Source organism: Triplophysa rosa, linkage group LG19, assembly GCF_024868665.1.
Source record: "Triplophysa rosa linkage group LG19, Trosa_1v2, whole genome shotgun sequence".
NCBI lineage: Eukaryota > Metazoa > Chordata > Actinopteri > Cypriniformes > Nemacheilidae > Triplophysa > Triplophysa rosa.
The window spans coordinates 1,469,027-1,490,763 of record NC_079908.1 but is presented as its reverse complement, the minus strand read 5'-3'; the positions used below and the strand labels follow the sequence as shown (position 1 = coordinate 1,490,763).

Below are 21,737 nucleotides of genomic sequence, written 5' to 3'. Positions count from 1 at the left end.
AAATTACTGTTACCATTTGAGCAAATATCACTGAATACAAGGGAGATGAATATGTTTTGACTGAACCTGAATGAACATTCTGGATTTTCTGGTGAAATGCATTATTATGAATGTCATAATCAGATCGGGCAGGATGCAAGACTGAATATATAATAATATATACAGTTAGGCCCAGAGAATAGCATTGTGTCAATGAAATAAAAGCCAAATTCAGATGATTCTTATCTGTTGATCTTATCTTATATTGGTTCAAATACCGTTAACAAAGATTAGTAAAAGCAATTTTGATATGGTTAAAAGGTGCGCAAAATAAACTTTAGCTAAAGACACCTCATCAAAAAAATCACGTGATTTGGAGTCCTCTGGATGTCCCATCTAGAGGGAGAATCCTTCAAGGTTAAACAGGAAAAAGGGAGGGGCATGAGTGTCACGTGATCCGTCATTGCCTTTAGGAATTGGTGGATGGCTGATGGAGCAAAAGATAAGCGTATCCACAAATAATGTGGATGTAATATTGCTACTACTCGATTACCTAAATTATAGACAGCCTCCTCACATTATTTTCAAAAAATGATTATGATAAAAAATGGAGTGACCAATTTACTAATTTATTAATCCATACCCCCCCAAACAAAATCTTCACACAAAAAATGTTGGACTCTAAAATGATTGAATATGACTGAGTCATTCCAATTAAATATCCTTTTAAGGATCGTCTGTTTAAAACACCAACAGTACCTAATACAGTTTTGCAGTGTAAATACACGTAGGCTCACTGATCTCTCCTGCTTGATTTTACTTAGCCAACCCATTTTAATATATCGTGACTACATTATCGGTGACCTATTTTACATCACTAGGAATCAGCGTGTAGCCCCATCCGCTAGCCATGCTAACCTTGCGCATGGAGCTCTCGTGATGCAAAGCTCATAGGTGCATCATCACCATCAGGGAGGAGAGATGAGGTGAGGCTTTATTTCCATACACAGACCTGTCCGTCCTTCTCTCTCTTTCCGCACGGGCCCGTGCTGGATGTCTCTCCTATAGCTAATCTCTCCATGCAGCAGTGCTCCAACTCTCTCAATGACTGAGACATGCTCGCCTTCGCTTTAGTTGCTGGCTCTGTCTGGGTTGTGCTCGGTGAGTTTACTTTATTTTGCCTCTCTTGCTTGAGGAATGATGGGAAGCATCGATGCTGGTTTACCGGCTCATGTGTGCAGGTTCACAGCACCGGTGCTGAATGGAACACGACGATGAAATGCATCACTTGATCGTGAATGAAATGGTGATAATGCTTATGGAAAGCGTGCAGCTCGACATTATAATAATGTCCATTTTTTAACCATTTTCGCGTTTTTTAGCTTCACAGGCCTTAACTGCGTGAATATCTGCCATTGCAAACGAGAAACCGTTTATGCGATTCAACAGCTATTCTGAATACGAATTCATTCAAAGGCAATGCTTATGAAATGTTTTCCAAATGCAGTGACCGTGAACGTGTAAGATGCTGATGACGATGGTTTTTCATTATGCGGCACATGATGGAGATCTCTATGCGACGCTTTAATGTGTGGGAGCAGCTTTAATAGCGAGTAAATCTCACTCAGTACAGTCAGACACACGGTAGAGTGACCCAGAAGTGAAATATGTTTGTTCTTATTTTTATTTGAAAGGGTTCTTGCTTAAACGACTACAGTTTTACCGGTGCCGTGCCGCACGCGCTGCGCTGCGCAGACGCCGGAGACGTCACAGCGAGAGTCGCTGTCCAGCTCGCGGTTCTGAAACGTCATTGCGCCTCATCCCACCTACAGTACAGTAGTGCCGTGTAGTTTTCAAGCTGCTTACTGTAGATAAGGACTGAAACCCACGGTGAAATAATATGCACATTTTACACGCTTCTGTAGATATCTCGGTGTGTCTGAAAGAAGCCTGCGCTTCACACACCATACATTTTCATAGCCGCATATGCTAAGGAAGAGTGCGTGGACACCCCAAACCTTACTGCGTCTGACCTGAGCCTTTCAGCTGCCATGTGGTGCTTATAAATAATGCAGGGAGTCAGGTTTGCTGCGAGACAGAGGTAAACCTAATCTCTCAGCCTATACTTCATTATTCAAAGATTTAAGAGAACCAACACCAGTGCAAGTGTCTTTGATGGAAGTGTGCTGCCTATTGTGACACATAAACCTTGCAAAGCCTCAAGAAAACAAAGACAAATCAATTTTTCATCAATATTAGATCTTAATGTTCAGTGCAACAAAACAAAAGAAATGCAGCTATGAACGTGAGAAATGAAGAAATGAAATGAACCTGATCAAAAGATGCCCATCTTCTTCCACACCACTTCTGCTTTGAAGGACGCAATGACCTTATAGGGCCACACAGCAGAAATGTCATAATAAAGATCCTCATATGGGAGCAGTCATGTGGCTGAATGTCAGACGTTTTAACCGCAAGCGTCTCGCAGGGTTTTGTGGTGTGCTGAACGGAGAAGATGAATCTTTATTATTAAAGTGTTCCTTAGTAAGCAGAATCCTTTTGCTGAGGAAACAGGGCATCTTTTACTAATGGGCTAGTGGGTCACGTGGCTCATTAAATTGAGTACAACCTTTACAACCCTGTTACACAATCGAATTAGCCCTCATGTATTTCTTTTGTCAGATAACCTAAGATTTCACCTAACCTGGTAACGTCTACATTACCTGGTTTTATTCAAAATGACAGACAGTATAAGGGTACAATTCTTTTTCATAGGTCAGATAAAATGGAAGAGCTCAGCGTAGATCGAGATGAAATCTAACGTTGAGCAAGGGCAGCTTTGTCTGTTATAGCGCGTGCATTTGCTTTATAGGTCCATTCTAGGTGTCTGTATTTGAGCTTGTTTGATGTTTATGGTGATGCGATTGATGTTATTTATATTTCATTATGTGTGTTTGTGAGGGCTGAGCTGAAAGCTAAGACTCAGTATCATGTAGTCAAGGGTATAGACAGAGAGAGAGAGATGTGGATTAAGCAGAGGGAGGGGCACAGGCAGAGCTGCATCTGCTGAGGGTGGTGTGATACGGTGGCCAGGAAGGTTCATAGCTGGCTAATGCGTTTTCTCTTCCCTTCTCTCTCTGTGCGTGTCAATGTTGCCGCTGTAATGTGGGAAGTAATATCAGATGACTAATAATAATCTGTGGTGCAGCAGTGCTGCTTGCCTACTGCAATATTCCACTCCAATTTGATAACACAATAAGATTCATTAGTGTTAACACGGGACTGATCAATTAGACTCTCAATATAAGGATTCACAGTGCATGACCTGGTGTGAAATGAAAGGATTTCCAAGGAAGTGAAAGGGCAGCAGGAAAGACTTTGCGCAGCCAGTGAAGCGCAGGGGTTACTGTCGTCCATCAGCTTTCTTGACTAATAGGCTGTAATCTCTTGTGATAGCGCAGACTAATTGCTCCTGACGCTTTGCAGATGGGGGTGTGAGGTAAGGTGGTGGAGGCGGAGCAGTGCACTTCTGACTCCTCCCTCAAGATGGAAAGCAGATGCAAAGCAAATCTTTTCAGTGTGTAGGCCACAGTATAAAACAAATGCTGCTTGAATGTCAACAGCGTATTTAGTAAATGATTCAATTTTAACTGGGGTAAAGAGACTGCTGCATGAGAATGCAGTCTGATATTTGGATCTGCTAAACGGGTGATAAAAGTATTTTTTATTGGCTCTCAGTCAGTTTCCAATCCAGTAGTATTTGAAATTGTTATTTTCTATTGCTATTAATGGTCATTTTTTATTTCAGTGTTTTCAGTGCTTTGCTAAACAAAGAACTTTGATGACTGATACATACTAAAAAACGCACTCAAACAAAGGACTAGAAAGGTGTGGGAACCCAGAGGTTCATCAGGTTTTCTCCAGACATCCAGTATTGATCCCCAGAGGTTATCACTAATACCTCAGAGATAACGTTACCTGGTTACCTTCAGTTACAACTAATCACCCCCCCCCCCTTCACAGTGTCATGACAGTGGGTCATTCGTGATAGTGAGGAAACGCTTCTGATAGGCGTGCAAGGTATCATTTGAAGTAACATGCAATGATGTCACATCACTTTATGTTTGTACATAAACTGCTGATTTGTTAACAATTATGTTCGGCAAATGTTTATTAATGAATAATAGGTAATACATATATATATATACAGTATATATATATATATATAAGAAGAAAAGTATTCTATATTCTGCACACTGTGAATAATTAGTGGTGGTAGCACCTTGATATTCTGCAGTGTATTCATAACAACATGTCTGTTAAGATAGTGCATGCAAAATCACATTTTGTTCTGATTATCAGATTATGTCAGTGAATTTAATAATAATAATAAAAAATATGCTAAAGGATCTCATGTGAAAATCAGCGTCTAAAGAAGTGCAGCGATTTCTTCAGGGGATTTACAAATCGAGGTCATACATGTTGTAGTCTATTGAAATAAATACAGTACTAGAGCGGTTCATTGTTTATCTGAGTTATTTACAAGTGCACAGACAACAGTCATATGGAGAGGAAGTAAACTTCAGCTTGTGGCTTCGAGTAAACAGCCTTTAAAAGGCTTCACAAAAAATCAATACCACAAAAGAGAATTCAGCAGTTCTGCCTGCATAAATAATCACGAGATCTATAAGTATCATTGATCTATTGTTAGCATTATTAACCGAGAAGAATCACCAAATCTCCGATTTCATCTCATTTCATGTAATTGCTTCTGCAATGAAAAAAACGTTCCCCCTTTTTTTGATGTAATGCCACAATGTCACTGTACATTTTTTTTAATTAAAAGTAGAGCTTATTGTTCAGAAAGTTACAAACTCCACTGATGTGTCCAAAAAGGATTTACTTTAATTTATGTAGCATTGCATGTAAGCTGTGATTTCAGTGAGGAAACAGTGTGAGCGTGGATTGTTTACAGTATACAGCCACTGATCCATCTAGTTGGTCAATAAGGAGACAGATTCAAGCAGTAATAAGAACTGTGATGTCTTTTACTTAGGGTCACCAGAAAAAGCATTCAAACCAAACAACAGAGACGGTGAACTTTAAACTGCACACTGATGTGTCAATTGTCTGAGTTTACAGCTCAGAGAGACAGAAGCATGAATTCATCCGCTGGAGTTTAAATACTGGTGAGTTATGAGACTGATGCATGTGTGATGGTTCTGCTCTCATAACTGCGGTTATTGATCACTCTGATGTCATGCACTGTCTGTGCATTGTTTTGCCTTTTCAGTAATATTCTTACCATCTCTGAAAAGCCGTCATCTAAACGTGTTAGCGCTAAAACATTTCAAGAAATACATACAGACATATACATGTACTGTATGTCTGTTAAGGTGTTAAAGTCTGGAGATTTTTTACAAGTTTTGATCATAAAAAAAGAATCAGAAGAATAAATTGTCAAAATAGAATCTCATTATGTTTCATTATACTGTAGTAAGCATACAGAATATTGTCTTGACAGATTCGCCTGTCAGAGATGTTTCCATTACATTGCTGTTACTGATGTAACATTTATCGATTTAACAGATGCTTCTATCTAAAATATCTTTTGAAGTTGTTGTAAGAGTGAATGATAAATATAATACAGTACGTTTAAGAGCTGGGTTAACATAGGGAAGGAGTAAAAATTAAGAAGTTAGTCAATCTTCAGCTCAGCTCAGCTGTATCATAAAAACTGTGATGGTTTTAGCAGATTGGGTGCAGGTTGGTAGTTCAAAGAGTAAGCTTGTCTAGCATCGCTCGTTTATCAACTTTAGGTTGAGATGTCTGACAACAAGAGCAGAGATGATAGGAATGACAGATAAGCTGTGTATGATCATAGTTTTGATAGAAGACATTTGCCCTAATTTGACCTTATCAGAGGTCGGGGTTACAGAGAAAAGGAGGAGACTAAGCACTGAACCTTGGGGCACCCCAGTGGTCAACTTGTATGATTTGAACACCTCTCCAGGATAGCTTAAGGGATCTGTTCATACGTCTTGACTTAAACCAGGCGTGTGTGCAGTTCCTGTGATGTTCAGAGAGGAAAGAAAAGGAGAGCTTCTATAGAATGTTCTTTTCAGACCAATTTTCAAAGCAGTTTAAAACAATGAGAACATTTCTATTTTTGTCTGTACTTTATAATCCATACACACATACACACAGGGTCATCAGTTGGACTGATCTACACAATGTGCCATGGCTTGAATTCATAGTAAAATTCCTAACAAATGCACCTGCAGTCTGTTGGTTTTAGGCTAACAGATGTCTGTCTGTGTGTGTGTCAGAGCTCAGTTCCACGCTTATGGAGAAAATGCAGTCACGGGATCTGCTGCTGGGTCTACAGCTGCCTGAGCTGGATGAGCTGGGACAGTTCATACGATCTCTTCCCACCTCCGCGCTGGTCGGTTTGGGCGCCATCACTGCTGTTCTGGCCTACTGGTTTGCGACACGCCCTCGTGCCATTATTCCACCCTGTGACCTCCGTCACCAGTCGCAGGAAGTAGAGGTGGGTCAGGTGTTTTGACACAGCCTTTCTCAAACATTTAGCTCATATGAAACAACTTCACTATCACGTTTTTTATTTGCCTTATGTTTCTTCAATCAAATTGACCTTACTGCTATTTTAAATTTTGACAAGTGGTTGATGCAGTTAACTTATTTTGATAAGACATTGACAAAATAAAAAAAAGTTTCTTAAAACGTAAGGCAGCAAAAAAATTCTTAACAGTTTTTGATTTATCCTGCCAGTTAAAGGCTTGGTGAAACTTTACAAGCCTTTCATTTTTAGACAACAAATGCGCAGATAGAGCTAGTTTTGTACACAAAGAAAAAATGAAGAAATTGCATAAGAGAATCTCCCAAATTGCAAAGCTGGTATGGCGTTAAAGAGGCTACAATACAAGCTTTGTTTTGATTTAAATGTTTTTGTCATAATTCCCAATTATCTTCCTTTGTGTTTATTAGTTTCTTCCTAGTTTTGATGATTTCACTATTATTGTAACCTGTAGACAGTAGTAATAATAAGGAATGAGTACTGTAGGTGTGTCTTGACTCGTCTGGTAGTGTACAGGCGAGCGTAACATTATTCTTTTATCATCTGGATGGTCCAGTTTTGCATATTTGATAGAAATAGGATTCATGTTTACACTTGCGTCTTCTTTGTTGCCTACACCATTTACATTGTTTGAGCTCACATCCTGAACCCTGTGTTGTTTGAATCTGGCTGTGACCTGAATTCTGCTGGATGTTTTACATAAGCAGGCCAGTTGAATCATCCTAAAACATGAGTGTGAATCCTTCCTTACAAACAATTAACAAACATATCATACATCTATACGGACCTTTTTTAAAAAAGGAGGATATTAATATTTGAATGAAACGTCCAGGCCCATACATGTTTTGGCATTTGTGAATCCCACGTTGTAGACGTTATGGCGGGGTTTCCCATACAGAGCGTAAGCCTAGTCCTAGACTAAAATAATAATAATAAGCCTAGTCCTAGACTAAGATAAACGTTAAAGCAAAATTAATGTTTTTTATAAGGCATATTTGGAAACAACTACTTAAATGTCTTCATTTAACTAAGGCCTAGTGCTGGCTTAATTGAAACCCTGTCCGGGAAACTGTTTTATTTTCAATGATTCACAGAGAGAAACATTGCCCTGCAGGTTTTCCAAAGAAGTGTCCTCAGATGCCACGGGAGAAGTTTCAGTGTTTTTGTGGTATTGTAACGCAGTAGGCAGCTTAAGAGCGCCACACCCAGTTTCATAACCATCTGCTGAATATTCAAACACATCCTATAGAGTCGAGTCTAATGCAAATTTAGGCAAACGCAAATGCAAACAAGTACCAGATGACCACTTCAAAGATACTACTTTGTGCAGATGTTGAAATTGTATTTTGAAACTTCCGTGAGCTCCTGCTTTATAAAACATAAACCTGTAGATACAGCCCAAATGAGCTTTACTGTATTTTACTGTATGTGCTCGGTGGTGTCAGGTGAGTACTGCATGTGTTCGGTCTAACTTTCTTTTGTTATACTGTATGGGATATTTTTGTGCATCTGTGCAGCAGAAGAGACAGAAAGTCACAGGCTGGACTGAAACGCCAGTGACGTGTGTTAAAGCTTTTCTTTCACCTGTGTTTTCAGAAGGAAGATGGCGCTCGGAGGTCCATGATGGGCAGCAGCTCAAAGCTGCTCTCTTACTACCACGAAGATGCCAAGACGATGTATGAGGTCTTTCAAAGAGGGCTACACATAACCGGTGAGTGTCAGCTGAGCACACCGTGGTTTCAGACGACATTGACATTTCAGAATTGTTGAAATGTGTTTAGGGTCAAATGAATAAATAATAAATTGTGACCACACATTTTCATTCAGCATCTGCAGCCTGATCTTGCACATTTGTAACTACGTAAAAAATGTAATATTGCTGCAAATCAAAAATCTGTTCTTCAGATGCTGACGCGCTTTATGTTTTATTCAGGCGATGGACCGTTTTTAGGCTCCAGACTTCCCAATCAGCCCTATAAATGGTTGTCGTACAAAGAGGCGAGTGTTGAAAGGAAGCGTAGTATGTTTATTTCTGTGTTTAGCGGCCGGCCTCATGTCCTCTCTTCCTGTATCTGCTGTAGGTCTTCAGCAGGGCCGAGAACTTGGGTTCTGGTTTGCTGTCTCAGGGTTGTCAGCCCAATACTGATCAGTTCATTGGTGTGTTTGCACAAAACAGGCCAGAGGTAAGAAAAACCCAACAGAAATACCATACCAGCGTGTAAAGACGCATGATGTTGAGTGTCTCTTTACGTCCTTGTCTATCTCAGTGGATCATAGCAGAGCTGGCATGTTACACATACTCAATGGTGGTGGTGCCGCTGTATGATACTCTGGGACCTGACGCTATACGCTTTATCATTAATACAGGTACAGGTACATTTCCACCATCACATGCTCTTAAGTGAGTCATTTCAGCCTGCATTGCCGTCTTACACCTATTTCCCCATCAACATTTTATTACAGCGGAAATCGCCACAGTGATCTGCGACAAACCCGAGAAAGCCAAGGTACTTCTGGGAAAGATTGAGAGAGGAGAAACACCGGGTCTTAAGACCATCATCCTCATGGATGCTTTTGACCTTCAGCTGGTGGAGGAAGGCCGGAGGTGTGCAGTTCATATTCAGGCTCTTAAAGACGTCGAGGTAGGTCCACAAAACAGTCCTGTAGCTCAGATGCAACAGTATATCTTTACATACATCTGTAACATCGTACGTGCCGTGTTTTATTTCGATGAATGGCTGGCAGGAATATTTGGGAATATTGTTAGGGTTGGGGATGGGGTCGGGATGTTAGTGCTTACCTAATAACACCTGATGTTTTTGTCTGCTCGATGTCTTTTTTAGGCTCTGGGGAAAGAGAAATACAGGAAGCCTGTGGTAAGTGTGAAACCTGTAGTGTACAACTGATCCGGCATACTGTACACTGCTTTTACAGATCAGTTGTGATACTTCAATTAAAGGAAAACCGTCCTACATGTATATCACCACCTTCCTTCAGCCAAGTTTATTTTCTTTTACTCCGATTGTGTGCGTTTGAATGAATAAAAATGAATTAAATTCACATCGCATCATTATGTTGATATGCAACAACTGAGAGTACACTGACTGTATGTGTTTATGTGTTCACAGCCCCCTGGACCAGATGATCTCTCCATCGTGTGCTTCACCAGCGGCACAACAGGTTTGCCAGTGTTTACACCATCATCAGATTTACATTCCACATGTTTTCGTGTGCATGTTTCACAGTGTTTTTACACACCTTACACCTTTCAATTCTAGTGCGGCGTGACATTAGTTTAGTGGCCACTTTATTAGGTACATTATTGTGTCCTTGAGCGTCTAGTACTCCCCTTCTGTACTGGGTCAAGTGTAGAGGGTCCGACTCCTTCCTGCACGTTTCTCGCGAGGATTCAAAACATTTGTGGAAGAATGAAAGGGAGGAAATAAGGATGAAACATCAAAGAACACATGCACCCCACACATGTCTCAAGGTCATCGCATAAAATATCAAAGTGTTTTAAGTGTTTGAACAGCACACATTTGGACATATTCTGGTTGTCACGTGTTAGTAGTAGATGTCCATTCTTAGCAGTAGGTCTGTCTGTGGTTAAAAGCAGTTTGAGTTTGATAAATATGTAGCCTGTTGTTGTAATGTATCTCAAACCTGATAAAGTGAAATGTTTTGTGCTTGTGCATCTTCATTGATCAAATTCAATGACATTTAGACATTTTTCAAGTGTGACTACATGTCACCTCATGGCTTATTCTTTATCTTTACTCATTCAAAGCAACACAACGCTTGAATGTTGAATTTATGGTGACAGACGCCCAATCTAAAGAGTTACTGTAATATTATGTGTGTTGTGCCCATCAGGAAATCCAAAGGGAGTGATGCTGACCCACGGGAATGTTGTGGCTGACTTCGGAGGCTTCTTGAAAGTGACGGATGTTAGTACAGTATTATTAATGTCGTTCAGCGAGATGAACCCTGTTGAAGATGGTGGAGTGAGACATGTTAATGTGTCTAACCGCAGTCCGTCTGTGTGTGTTTCTGCTCTGCAGAAAGTCATCTTTCCAAACCAAGATGATGTTCTCATTTCCTTCCTGCCTCTAGCGCACATGTTTGAAAGGTTGATTGAGGTGAGATTTGTGTCTTCCTATGAAGTCTAACTGTATTATGTCATATCTCACTGTTTTAAGCTCATGCGTGAGTAATGAAGAAAACTCTCCCACCCACCAGCAGAAACCGGGCTATGTTTTTTTTAGTTCATCCAGCTCCGCTAGGTCAGATTACAGTTTGGCTGTGGATCAACTGTGTGCACAAACAAGAGCAAGAGGCCACACCCACACAGATACACAACGCGCATGTAGAAATCACTTCCTCTGTCACAAACACTAAAGGTCTACGTCCTAATATAACCCACACGCCAGAGATCATACATTAAATACAATACAATCAAATACAATTTTATTTAAGGTTAAAATAATTGATTCTTTTTTTAGTTCTATTAGGGTCATTTTGACACGTTTTTGACACAGGGTCAGATGGGGAATCATGTGCATTTTGGGACGGTTTCAATTATTATCAAAAACATTTTCTCTGGAACTTTTACTGAGTTACTGAGTGCAGGTGTAGCACGTCAGAGGAGACCTGGCCCTCCCGGCTGAGACTGGTTTCTCCCGAAGTTTTTTTTCTCAATAAATTCATCATTGGGGTTTGTTGGCTTGCTCACCGAGAGACAGCTGATATTAGAATATATACTGTATGTATATGTGAATATGTGTGTATTGTCTATATGTATGTGTTTACTGTATATAGCTTCGTGCACTGTGTTAGGCTAACTGAGACCGGATCTATAGCACTTATGCACTGCATCTGCTAAATGTAGATGTAGATTAGCTCATTAGCTCCTCTGTCATTTCCGCTAACGTTGCCTTATTAGAATGGTCTTACTTTTTCCATAATACCACGTACCATGTATTATTTTCCACCTTCTTCTTGATTTATTTTTTTGTTTTGTTTTTCTTCCTGTAAAGTTGCTTTGAAACAATGCAACATTGTAAAATGCGCTATATAAATAAAATTGAAGTGAATTAAATATTATGTAAATGGATACAAATATGAAGTATTCATATTTTTATGAACGAAAATGAATATAAAACAGTTGGCTTGAAAGTTTGGGCATTTTGTGACATTCTTCACCTTTCTCACAGGAATTGTCTGGGCAAAAGTATTAAATGACTTATAAAAGCGTTCATGTGACTGGGAATAAACAACGTTTGTGTGTTTTGTTGTGTATTTGCTGCATTCTAGTCCGTGGTAATCTGTCACGGCGGAAGGATTGGCTTCTTCCAAGGTGACATCCGTCTTCTGCCCGACGACATGAAGGCTCTCCGGCCTACTATCTTCCCGGTGGTCCCTCGTCTCCTGAACCGCATGTATGACAAGGTGATATTTCTTCTGATATTTATTGAAAAGTGATGTTGTCACTTACTATAGTAATAAAGATACACTACATCACGATCACTCCAAATCTGTCAAAGTATGTAATTACTTGTTTTATTTTCGTTACCTTTGCACTCGTTAATTTGTTGCCGTTGTTGTGGTACAAGTGAACTTTTTATTACTCTTTAGTGAAAGCATGAAGTGTATATAATGGCTATGTACTGTGTTCAGATCTTCAGTCAGGCCAACACCTCGGTGAAACGCTGGCTGCTGAACTTTGCAGCCAAGAGAAAAGGAGCCGAGGTGAGCCGTGGCGTCATCCGCTGCGACAGCATATGGGACAAGATCTTCTTCCATAAGATCCAGGTGTGTGATCGACAGCGTGGAAGACACATGGCGCCATGAGTAGAACTGACGGGAAGACATGTTGATGTGTGCGTGTGGTCATGTTTCAGGACAGTCTCGGCGGCAGGTTGCGGATGATCATTACGGGAGCGGCTCCGGCCTCTCCATCAGTCCTGGGCTTTCTGAGAGCAGCGCTGGGCTGTCAGGTCCGAGCATCACATCACCACATGGCTCTGTGTTATGTCATACTGTGATGTTCTCGGGTGATGTTCTCGGGTGTGTTCGCAGGTGTATGAGGCGTACGGTCAGACAGAATGCACAGCCGGATGCACCTTCACCACACCAGGAGACTGGACGTCTGGTGAGATCTCATCTGCATATATAACTGCTCTGTGTTATACATAAGCAGAAAGAAACCAAACTTCCCATGCGTTTCCCAGCGCTGAAGTCCATGAATGACTCACACCGTGTTCAGTGAATCACTCACTCACCAGCTTGTTTTTATGACTTAAATTCTAGTATTACGCCACATGATCCTTTATTACAAACACATGGTTTGATTACTAGAAATCAATCTTTGAGTTAACACGACGCTCCTGTAACTCATTTACAGTATAATGACCGTGGTCAAGGTGATAATAAGGTGATGCTATAATAATAAAGTGGCATTCATTCACTAGACTTTGAGCTGTGAAACCCTGTTCCCGAAGAGCTACAACACACCTGACTGTTATCCTGAGAGTTAAACCTCTTCAAGAACCTTGTTTGACAGTCGATATAATTTGATTTACAGTTTATATCGTTGTATTGGTTTTATCCTGGTGTAGTGCGAGACAGTAGGACACACTTTGGCATTTTGAGAATTTTTAAGTCAACTGCTCCCTCTTGTGCTTCACTTGAGACATTTCAGTGTACATGGCATGGAAAAGCTTCACCCAAACAGTTCACCCAAAGATGAAAATTCTGTCATCATTTCTTCACCCTCAAGTTGTTCTAAACCTGTATAAATGTATTTGTTTTGCTGAACACAAAGGAATATATTTGGAAGAATGTCAGTAATCAAACAGATCTCATCTCATCCATTTACTGCCGTAGTAGGGAAATTAAAGACTATGGGAGTGAATGGGGGAAGAAATCTGTTTGGTTACTGGCATTCTTCAAAATATCTTTCTTTGTGTTAAGCAGAAGAGTATTTTTCCAGCTTTTTGTTTTGGTTCACTTAAACAAAGTAAATGTGACTGCTAAATAATGTTTCATATTCAACGAAATCAACGCTGTCACATTCAACAAGTTTTGTCACTTTTATGTCATTGTTGAGCAATGATTTGTTTATTGTGAATTGGTTTTAATATATATTTATATATCTTATGTCATAAGATGCATTATTGTAAAATAAAAATGCAAGGCCAATATTTTTGCAGTAAAACACTTCCTCGACACTCCAGAGCTAGATCTGATGATTTATGACAGCAAACAGTTGTTTTAATACAGTGCGGATTTACCAAGGTTACAGCGATAGCTACTTGCTTCTGATAGTCCCGGACAGAAAGGGTCAAAGTCTGCCAAATGTGCCATTAACCAAACTATACAATGTAAAGAAAAACGCTGTCTAGATTTTCCTAAATACGGATTCCCATGAAAGAAGAATTTGCATGGTTTGTGCTGACCATTCGATCGACCCATTTGTCCAATTTTGCCCTTGGTTTGATGTCAAATGTCAAATCTGGGTTCTGTTGTATATATAAATCTGTAAATATATGAACATGACGGATTTATAATATTTTTTAAATATGCCGAGGTGTTTTCTTGTTTCTCGTCTGTAGGTCATGTAGGAGCTCCTCTGCCATGCAATCTCATTAAACTGGTGGACGTGGCTGAGAAGAATTACTTCGCTGCTAAAGGAGAAGGAGAGGTGGGTCAAATGTCTTTATAATACAATCAGAAAAGTGTTTGAAAGCATTCTAGCATTGACAGTTTTCTTTCTGTGTCAGATTTGTGTGAAAGGCCCAAACGTGTTTAAGGGTTATTTGAAGGACCCTGTGAGGACTACCGAGACCCTGGACACAGATGGGTGGCTTCACACAGGAGACATTGGAAAATGGCTACCGGTAAATATTTTACTCAGTCTTATTAATGTGTGTGTGTGTTTTGCTTGAATGGTTTATAAAACCTGGGCCATCTATCATGTAGGCACCAACAAAGCTTTAAACTTAAAACCGGATCTTCAGAATGTTAAAGCTCTTCCTAACAGAGGAGAAGGTTTAAACACAGCAGCTGGAGCGTTTTTTTTCTTCATTTTATTCAGTTGCATTTATTTTATTTCCAGTGCATGATGGGTCGTTCATTGAAAATAAACCGGGAAATTCCCACAAGGGTAACACGCACAATTGTGCCATCTAGTGGCCATCAGTATTGACTGCTCCTGTCCTTTAGACAGACAAACAGAGAGAAATAGATGATTTTTTTGTTTGTTTTTTGTACTGCTGATTTAATTGGTCTTAATCTTTTTCTCATCAGAATGGCACATTGAGGATCATTGACAGAAAGAAGCACATCTTTAAACTAGCTCAAGGCGAATATATTTCTCCAGAGAAAATAGAAAACATCTACATCCGCAGTGAACCCGTGGCTCAGCTCTATGTCCACGGTGACAGCCTGCAGGTTGGTCTCTAATGTTAGAATGCCACATCTCCACGTCACGTGTGTACACTAACAGCTTCTTCTTCTCGACCGTGTGTGCAGTCGTGTCTGGTCGGAATCGTCGTTCCCGATCCAGAGGTATTTCCTTCATGGGCTCAGAAGAAAGGCTTCGAGGGATGCTTTGAAGAACTGTGTGAAAATAAAGTAATGTTTCAGAAACGAAATAAACTTGCTGCTGCTTTTGAACCATAGACAAGTTAATAATTGTTGTTTTTTTGTCTACAGGAATTGAAGAAAGCTATCTTAGATGATATGGTGCGTTTGGGAAAAACTAGCGGCCTCCATTCATTTGAGCAGGTATGCTTGTAAAATGTATTTTTGTGCGAACACTGCTATTGATCAAATTGACCAAACCATCAGCTGTCGCCCACCAAGTCCAGCACCCGAGGGGGTTATTGTTGACAATGCAATGTAAAAAGACAATTGTCTGCCAGTGTAGCGTATACATTTCTTTGCTGCGAATGATCTTGTTTTATTTCTCCCAGGTCAAAGACATACGCATTCATAAAGAAATGTTCTCCATACAAAACGGACTGCTGACCCCCACGTTAAAAGCCAAGCGACCGGAGCTGAAGGAATATTTCAAGACAGAGATCGAACAACTGTACAGCAACATTTCCATGTAATCGTACTGTCACCTGAAGTCCAGGACGTTTTAGTGACAGCGGACACTCATCACCTCTTTGTTCTTCCTCATTCAGACACTAGCCGGCACAAAATACTCCAAATGAGCCATTGGCGTCAAGTCAAAGCATGAGCTTACTCGCTACAAGAGTAAATTAAAGAGTAAATCTCCCTTTGGCCGTGAATGTCAATGGTTGGTGTGCCTTTAGAAATGTGGCAGAGCTACGACCAAAACCAAGTCCTCCTGTAAAACAGAAGCAGTTCGAGCATGCGTGCTTCATCGTTTCATTTCTTCAGTGGACCGAGAAGTTATTTCACCCCTCTCGACAGTACACCTCCATTCACCTTTAGCATTTCTTTATGGGTTCAAAGGGAATTTGTATGGCACATTTCGAGCTCAAAGCAATGCATGATGCGTATACCCGGCATTCCGTGAGACCGTCTCTGGTCATGTCTCGCAGGTCCCCAAGACCTCGATCAAAAGACACTTACATATACTAGAATTACTTTCTAATGCTTGTCTGTGTAGTAAAGGCCTACAAATGTGGCTCACTTGATCAAGGTGAGCATGCCATGCGTACAGTTTTGGGCTGTCAAATGAGCTAGCTGTTCGGTTTCATTCCATCCCAAAGTATTTCAATAGTAGTGTACTGTACATTTTGAAGAATAATAGACGTGAAACTATTTAAGCAATGGTTTGCAGTGTAGAAAAAAATCAACAATCTGTTCTTGAATGATAACAGAACTTTATCTTTGTATTTAATGAGGGGTTATGGATGAAGACGGGGCAAAACGAGAAATAAAAATCTGCACAGATTTGAATCAAGTCGTCTTTTTCATTTCGTGGCATTAACATGTGGTGCATTTAACATTCCACAGCCTGTACTGAAGTATTGCTCATTTTTTGTTTTGTTTGTTTTCCAGCAGATTATGGACTATCGGGTCTATTTCTATTAGTAATTTATTATAATTAAATTGTAAAGTTATGCTGTACTGTTTTTTATATAAACATTCCTTATAATTTCATTGCTTAGTATGTCAGAGTTTGAGGTTGAAAGTTTAATATCTGTGTGAAGAGTTATTGGGTAGTTCGGACGATTGCTGGACATATAGCTTCTTACACATTTTTCATTATGTACAAAACAGGTTTTCTTTCTGCAAAAAGTTCATGTTTTAAAAATGGAAAAAAAAAACATTTGTGCATGTACATCTCATCTCATCTCATCTCAACTCAACTCAACTTTATTTATACAATTTTCATTGTTACAAAGCAGCAAAACATCTCTGCATATCCTCAAAGTATGAGTGTGTGCAAAATGTAAAAATAAAGATGCATTCTTTGTATCTCTTTTGATTGTTATGGTCACGAGTACAACATTACAGTATTATAATTTTATTATTTAATTCACAGCAATTAAAAAGTGAGTTAAATGAAATAAAAACTGATTAAACACTGCAAACATCATGAAAACAGAAAAATACGTGTAAAATAATGAATGCATGAACGGGTTAAAATGACCATGTTTTATTATTTATTTTTAGTAAAATCATGGTAATATCAAACAATGGGTTATATAACACATGTTAAGACATATTGGACAGACATCTTAAGCAAGGAAATGTGATGATGATACAGAATTTGCATAATATGAATAATAATGATATTACACTGGTGTTGCTTGGTTACGTTGATTGGCACGTTATTAATTAGTGGGCGTGTCCCTCTACAACAATCAACACGTCATGGCGGAAACGGCAGCGGGACTTTAGAGCATAATATAATTGATAGTATACATTCTTACTTTTATATGAATTATATAGTTTATCATTAAAAGAGTCGCGTTTACTATGATTGTTAAGAAATCTTCAAGAGGAAACGGTCGCAATGTGACGCCAATGAGAGCGGCCTCATCCATCAGTACGATGCCTGCTTTGTGTTTTATAAGTGTGTGTAGGCCTACTTGAGCATTAATCCACACAGAAATCACCTTTATTGTGTACTCTTTATAACAGATGTCAGAACATGTGTGCCTAAATTAAGTGGAAGTGCTCGGCGTGGTCGACAGCGGAGTAAATTAAACGCGTTTGGATGCAATAAAGACAGGTGAGTTATCGTCACCCCAAGCGTTTCTACTTGTTGCTTGGGAACCGCCTGCCTCGTGAATATTAATAAGGCAGTCTGACGTAGCCTGAGGAAGACCTGTATTTCTGCACGCAATGGTTATGTACTTGTACAAATGTACAAAACTAAACGAATAAGCTGCCTCTGCGCACATAATCAAAGGCTCATTTCATCTGATCCGTTTGCTTACGCATATTAAAGGTTCCACATAGAAGGTTGCCATGCAAACGCAAGAATGGTTTCCATAGGCGGTAACTTCCTTAGTAGCCTGTACATAGTGTGGCCACCCTAACAAAATACACTTGAAAAAATGACATTCTTACGAAGTGTTTTTGTCTTATTTTGTAATGCAAATATTTAAACATTGTTAAATCAGATGCACTTTCTTGACAAGAAAAGTGACCTATATCTAGTGTCTTTTTGAAGAGAAAAATATAAGAATGAAGTACATTTATGGTAAAAACAAGAAACAAAATATGCCAATGGGGTTTATTTTTCTCACCCCATTGGCAGATTTTTTTGCTTGTTTTTACCATTAACTTAATCCTTATATTGTTTTTCATAAAACAAGACTAAATATCTTTGGCCACTTTTCTTGTCAAGTAATTGTACATTGATTTAAGAAGGTTTAGACATTTTTATTAAAAACAAGACAAAAATGCTTAGTAAGAATGTCATTTGTTGCAGTGCGGTGTTTTATTGTTTTTCTTTTGCAAAAACAATGAGATTTTTTTTCTTGTGTGAATTTCATTTTAGACTTGTGAGGCCAGGTGGAAAGTATCTGAATGGTCGACCATTGACTTCAGGATCCAGGAGAGGTCATTGTAAGGTATGGTGTAATGTGGTAGATGAGGCATTGTTCACAAGTTTTAAATATACAAGCTTGTGCTGAGAACCAGCACAGCTGCTCATATAAACTCCTCTGTGCAGGTGATGATGACTGCCAGTGCCTCCAAAGACTCAAGCCAGGACACCACAAGTAGGGTTTGATGCTTTCTCTTCAGTACTTTAACGAGGGCTAAATGGACTCTTCAGCCTATGTTTTATATCCCTGGCCAGGTATGATGATGCCCTCTGGGGTTTCCAGCTTCTTGTTGGATTGTTTGGATGACGATGATGATTCTCCAACCTTAAACATGGATTCCACGCTTTCGTCCATTGAGGAGTTTCGCAGAGCTGATCATTTTGGTATAACCAATCATAATACACGACTCTAGCTGGCCACAGCAGCATGCTGTGAATACCCCCATGCTGTGAATCCAGAGGCTTCTCGGACACCATGGAATTATTTTATTTACAAAAGCTGTTCAAAACAAGTCATATCTGTATGCGAGTCCAAAGCAAGCACTGGTTGTTGTTTGTTTAATAAAGAATGGAATGTATTTTCTTGCTCTTTGTAAATAAACGTAGTACAGGATTATAACACTTAAATAACGTTAAATACACGGATCGGTGTGGTCCATGCTGCTCTGTGTGTGTGATTTAACAACCCCCTACACCCCTGAAACAACTCGAAGACTATTGAGACCACCACAAGCTTCAAGAAACCCCTGAAAACACACCCGTTCCACATTCACTCTGTTTGTTGTAAAGCTGTTTGTGTACTTCTCATGACCACACAGATGAGGGGATCACTGTTGTCGATGGTAATGGAATGATGAACAGTGTGAAAAACTCAACCCTTCTGGATCTGAGTCATGCGCAGGATATAGCGCTGCATCAGCCTCCAAACCTCTCCTCCATTCTCGGTACTGTATGTCGCTGCTGTGTGTTTGAGTTCATGCATGCTGCACTGCGTGTTATACACTGAGAAGTCAAAAGACTTTTTCACATGTGTTAATCTGTCTACAGAACTATCATTAGACACTGCTGAAGATAAACCGAAGAATTCATTTTCTCTGTCACCTATAAGGTAAGACCTATATACAGTACAGCGGGTTTCAGATATCTAAGACCACATGAACAATCTGGGGTCGACAGTTCAAAATCGGCATGAAAAAGAAGTAGTGATTGTCTTTTTTTCCGTATCGTGACGTATACCCAAGGGCGGGACTTGATTTCATCCACTGACAACTGATTGGATCGTTAAAAGGTGAAAGATTTAAACGCCAGTTTGCAATCTGTCAGTCATTGTAGCCCCGCCCTCGCGCCATTCCTCCTGACCAGAAGTGAAGAGAGGTCGTTTCGAGAGGTGGAGGAGGAGATTACAATTGCAAATGATTTTTAAAAACAATGATGTGCACGGATAAATCATTTATAATAAATACTGCAACATTATGTAAAACAATTAAAACTATCATTTTTGATTTCATGCCGACTTTAAAAGTATGTGTGTTTTGATATAAAATCGAATGTGACTAATCAAATCTTAGCAAAATTGTGCTACTATACCTTGTTAAATTTGTATAAAGGTCATAGCAAATTCTTATGTTGACATGGTCAAAAATATGTTGTATTAGAATTTTTTTTACCCATTTACAGTATTCTCTGTTATTGAGTTAAAGGTTATGGATTTGACTGTTGTATTTTTTCCCAGCCTGTCCCCTTTATATGTGCCCTCTGAAACTTTGGCATCAGATATTGAATTAGGTATTTGTGAGAGCACTTGAGTTTCACCGCAAATAAATTACAAATGAATGGCGTGGCATGATAAGCAATGCTCTGTTTCTGGATTTTTGCAGGATGTGTGTTAAAACCGGATGAAAAGAGAACACCAGTGAATGAAAGGGCTGTAGGTCCTGTTGTGAAAAAGCAGGTGACTTTTCTTTGCCTGTCTGTGGTAACATTCTTATCTGTATAAAACTTTTCTCGTTTTGGTTTCTCTTCCTCGCATACAGCTAGAAAGACTTGATGGTAGATTGGAGCAACCTTTGACTGGTCACTCATATTGTAAATGTTTGTATCTAAAATATATTTTTCTGTTTGTCTCGGTTTTCAGTGTTTTTCAGAAAAGGAAACCAATAAACCAATAAAATGCAGAAAAGTGATGTTCAGTGATATTGTGAGCATTAGGAACATATCAAACCATAGATGCAATAAAATAGAGCACCATCATTGTGGAGTTCAACAGGACGAGCTGGTTAAACAAAAAGAAGGCATCACAAGAGAAGAATCACAAGATATTTCCCCAGGGCCGGCAAAATTCTTTGACTTTGCAGATGAATGTGAAAGAGAAGCGTTTTTTCGGAGACTGAAACGAACATGCTCATTCCAGTTTCCTGCAAAAATGGTAATTTTACCATTATTGGTAATATGGTAATACCATTATTTTTACGCTGACAATTTTGAAATTTAAAGAAAGAAAAACTTAATTGGTGTGTTATTCTGTTCTTTGTAGAGAATCTCCATATTATCACCCCCATCCGAGGAGATTAAAACAAGGTTGGGAAATGTCATGGAAATATCATTCTCTTACAAGTCTAATGTGTAGTGTACAGAGGGAATACTGTGACCAGCAGAGGGCAAGTCGACCCTTAAGGAATGTTTTTCCTAAATAACATTTTTGTGTGTGTGTGGTGGTGTTTTCTTTGTTTTTTAACAAATATATGTTTCTAAATACAGAGGCACATCTAGACCCCCATGCAGTTCGCAGGTCTCTCTGCGGCTAATGACCTGAGAGTGAACATTTCTGTAAGGTGAGACAGTTTAATCATTCCATACGCAAAATATCTGTGCATGCTAGACATACAGTACATGCATTGTAAAATACAATAAATGAAACCTGCTTAAGTAAGGTTTTAATATGTTAACTGGGTCATTCTCACGAAACCATTGAAGCATCACGGCTGATTTTTTAAATATTAGACATATAATTCAGTAACACAAAAAATGATCAAGTTATTTGTTTTCTCTACCTTGCACAAAGAAGAAAACATATGACATGGAGTTATTTTATATTTGACTGCATTTTCTGCTGAAACCAAC

The 21,737-nt window shown here is 39.3% G+C and overlaps 2 protein-coding genes across 4 annotated transcripts; both read left to right on the top strand.

The window, feature by feature from the left end:
- Window positions 1-799: 799 nt before the first annotated feature.
- acsl6 (acyl-CoA synthetase long chain family member 6) lies at window positions 800-17,026 on the top strand. Of its 3 annotated transcripts, XM_057359672.1 has the most exons (22): window positions 982-1,140; window positions 5,036-5,168; window positions 6,309-6,529; window positions 8,174-8,288; window positions 8,511-8,575; window positions 8,659-8,760; window positions 8,845-8,944; window positions 9,041-9,219; window positions 9,421-9,453; window positions 9,706-9,757; window positions 10,451-10,524; window positions 10,639-10,716; window positions 11,891-12,025; window positions 12,254-12,388; window positions 12,478-12,573; window positions 12,656-12,728; window positions 14,191-14,279; window positions 14,359-14,475; window positions 14,885-15,028; window positions 15,110-15,211; window positions 15,293-15,364; window positions 15,553-17,026. In XM_057359672.1, the coding sequence occupies exons 3-22, from the start codon at window positions 6,326-6,328 to the stop codon at window positions 15,691-15,693; spliced, it is 2,106 nt and encodes a 701-aa protein (XP_057215655.1). In that variant the 5' UTR covers window positions 982-1,140; window positions 5,036-5,168; window positions 6,309-6,325; the 3' UTR covers window positions 15,694-17,026. The 3 variants fall into 3 exon arrangements, with proteins under 3 accessions (XP_057215654.1, XP_057215653.1, XP_057215655.1); XM_057359671.1 differs by lacking the exons at window positions 982-1,140; window positions 5,036-5,168 and adding an exon at window positions 800-965; XM_057359670.1 differs by lacking the exon at window positions 5,036-5,168 and having other exon boundaries at window positions 972-1,140.
- Window positions 17,027-17,443: 417 nt separating this feature from the next.
- LOC130570566 (uncharacterized) lies at window positions 17,444-21,243 on the top strand. The gene is made up of 11 exons (XM_057360926.1): window positions 17,444-17,609; window positions 17,705-17,795; window positions 18,570-18,642; window positions 18,744-18,792; window positions 18,873-19,001; window positions 19,436-19,561; window positions 19,665-19,725; window positions 20,350-20,402; window positions 20,495-20,568; window positions 20,752-21,042; window positions 21,151-21,243. The coding sequence occupies exons 1-11, from the start codon at window positions 17,540-17,542 to the stop codon at window positions 21,241-21,243; spliced, it is 1,110 nt and encodes a 369-aa protein (XP_057216909.1). The 5' UTR covers window positions 17,444-17,539.
- Window positions 21,244-21,737: the final 494 nt, after the last annotated feature.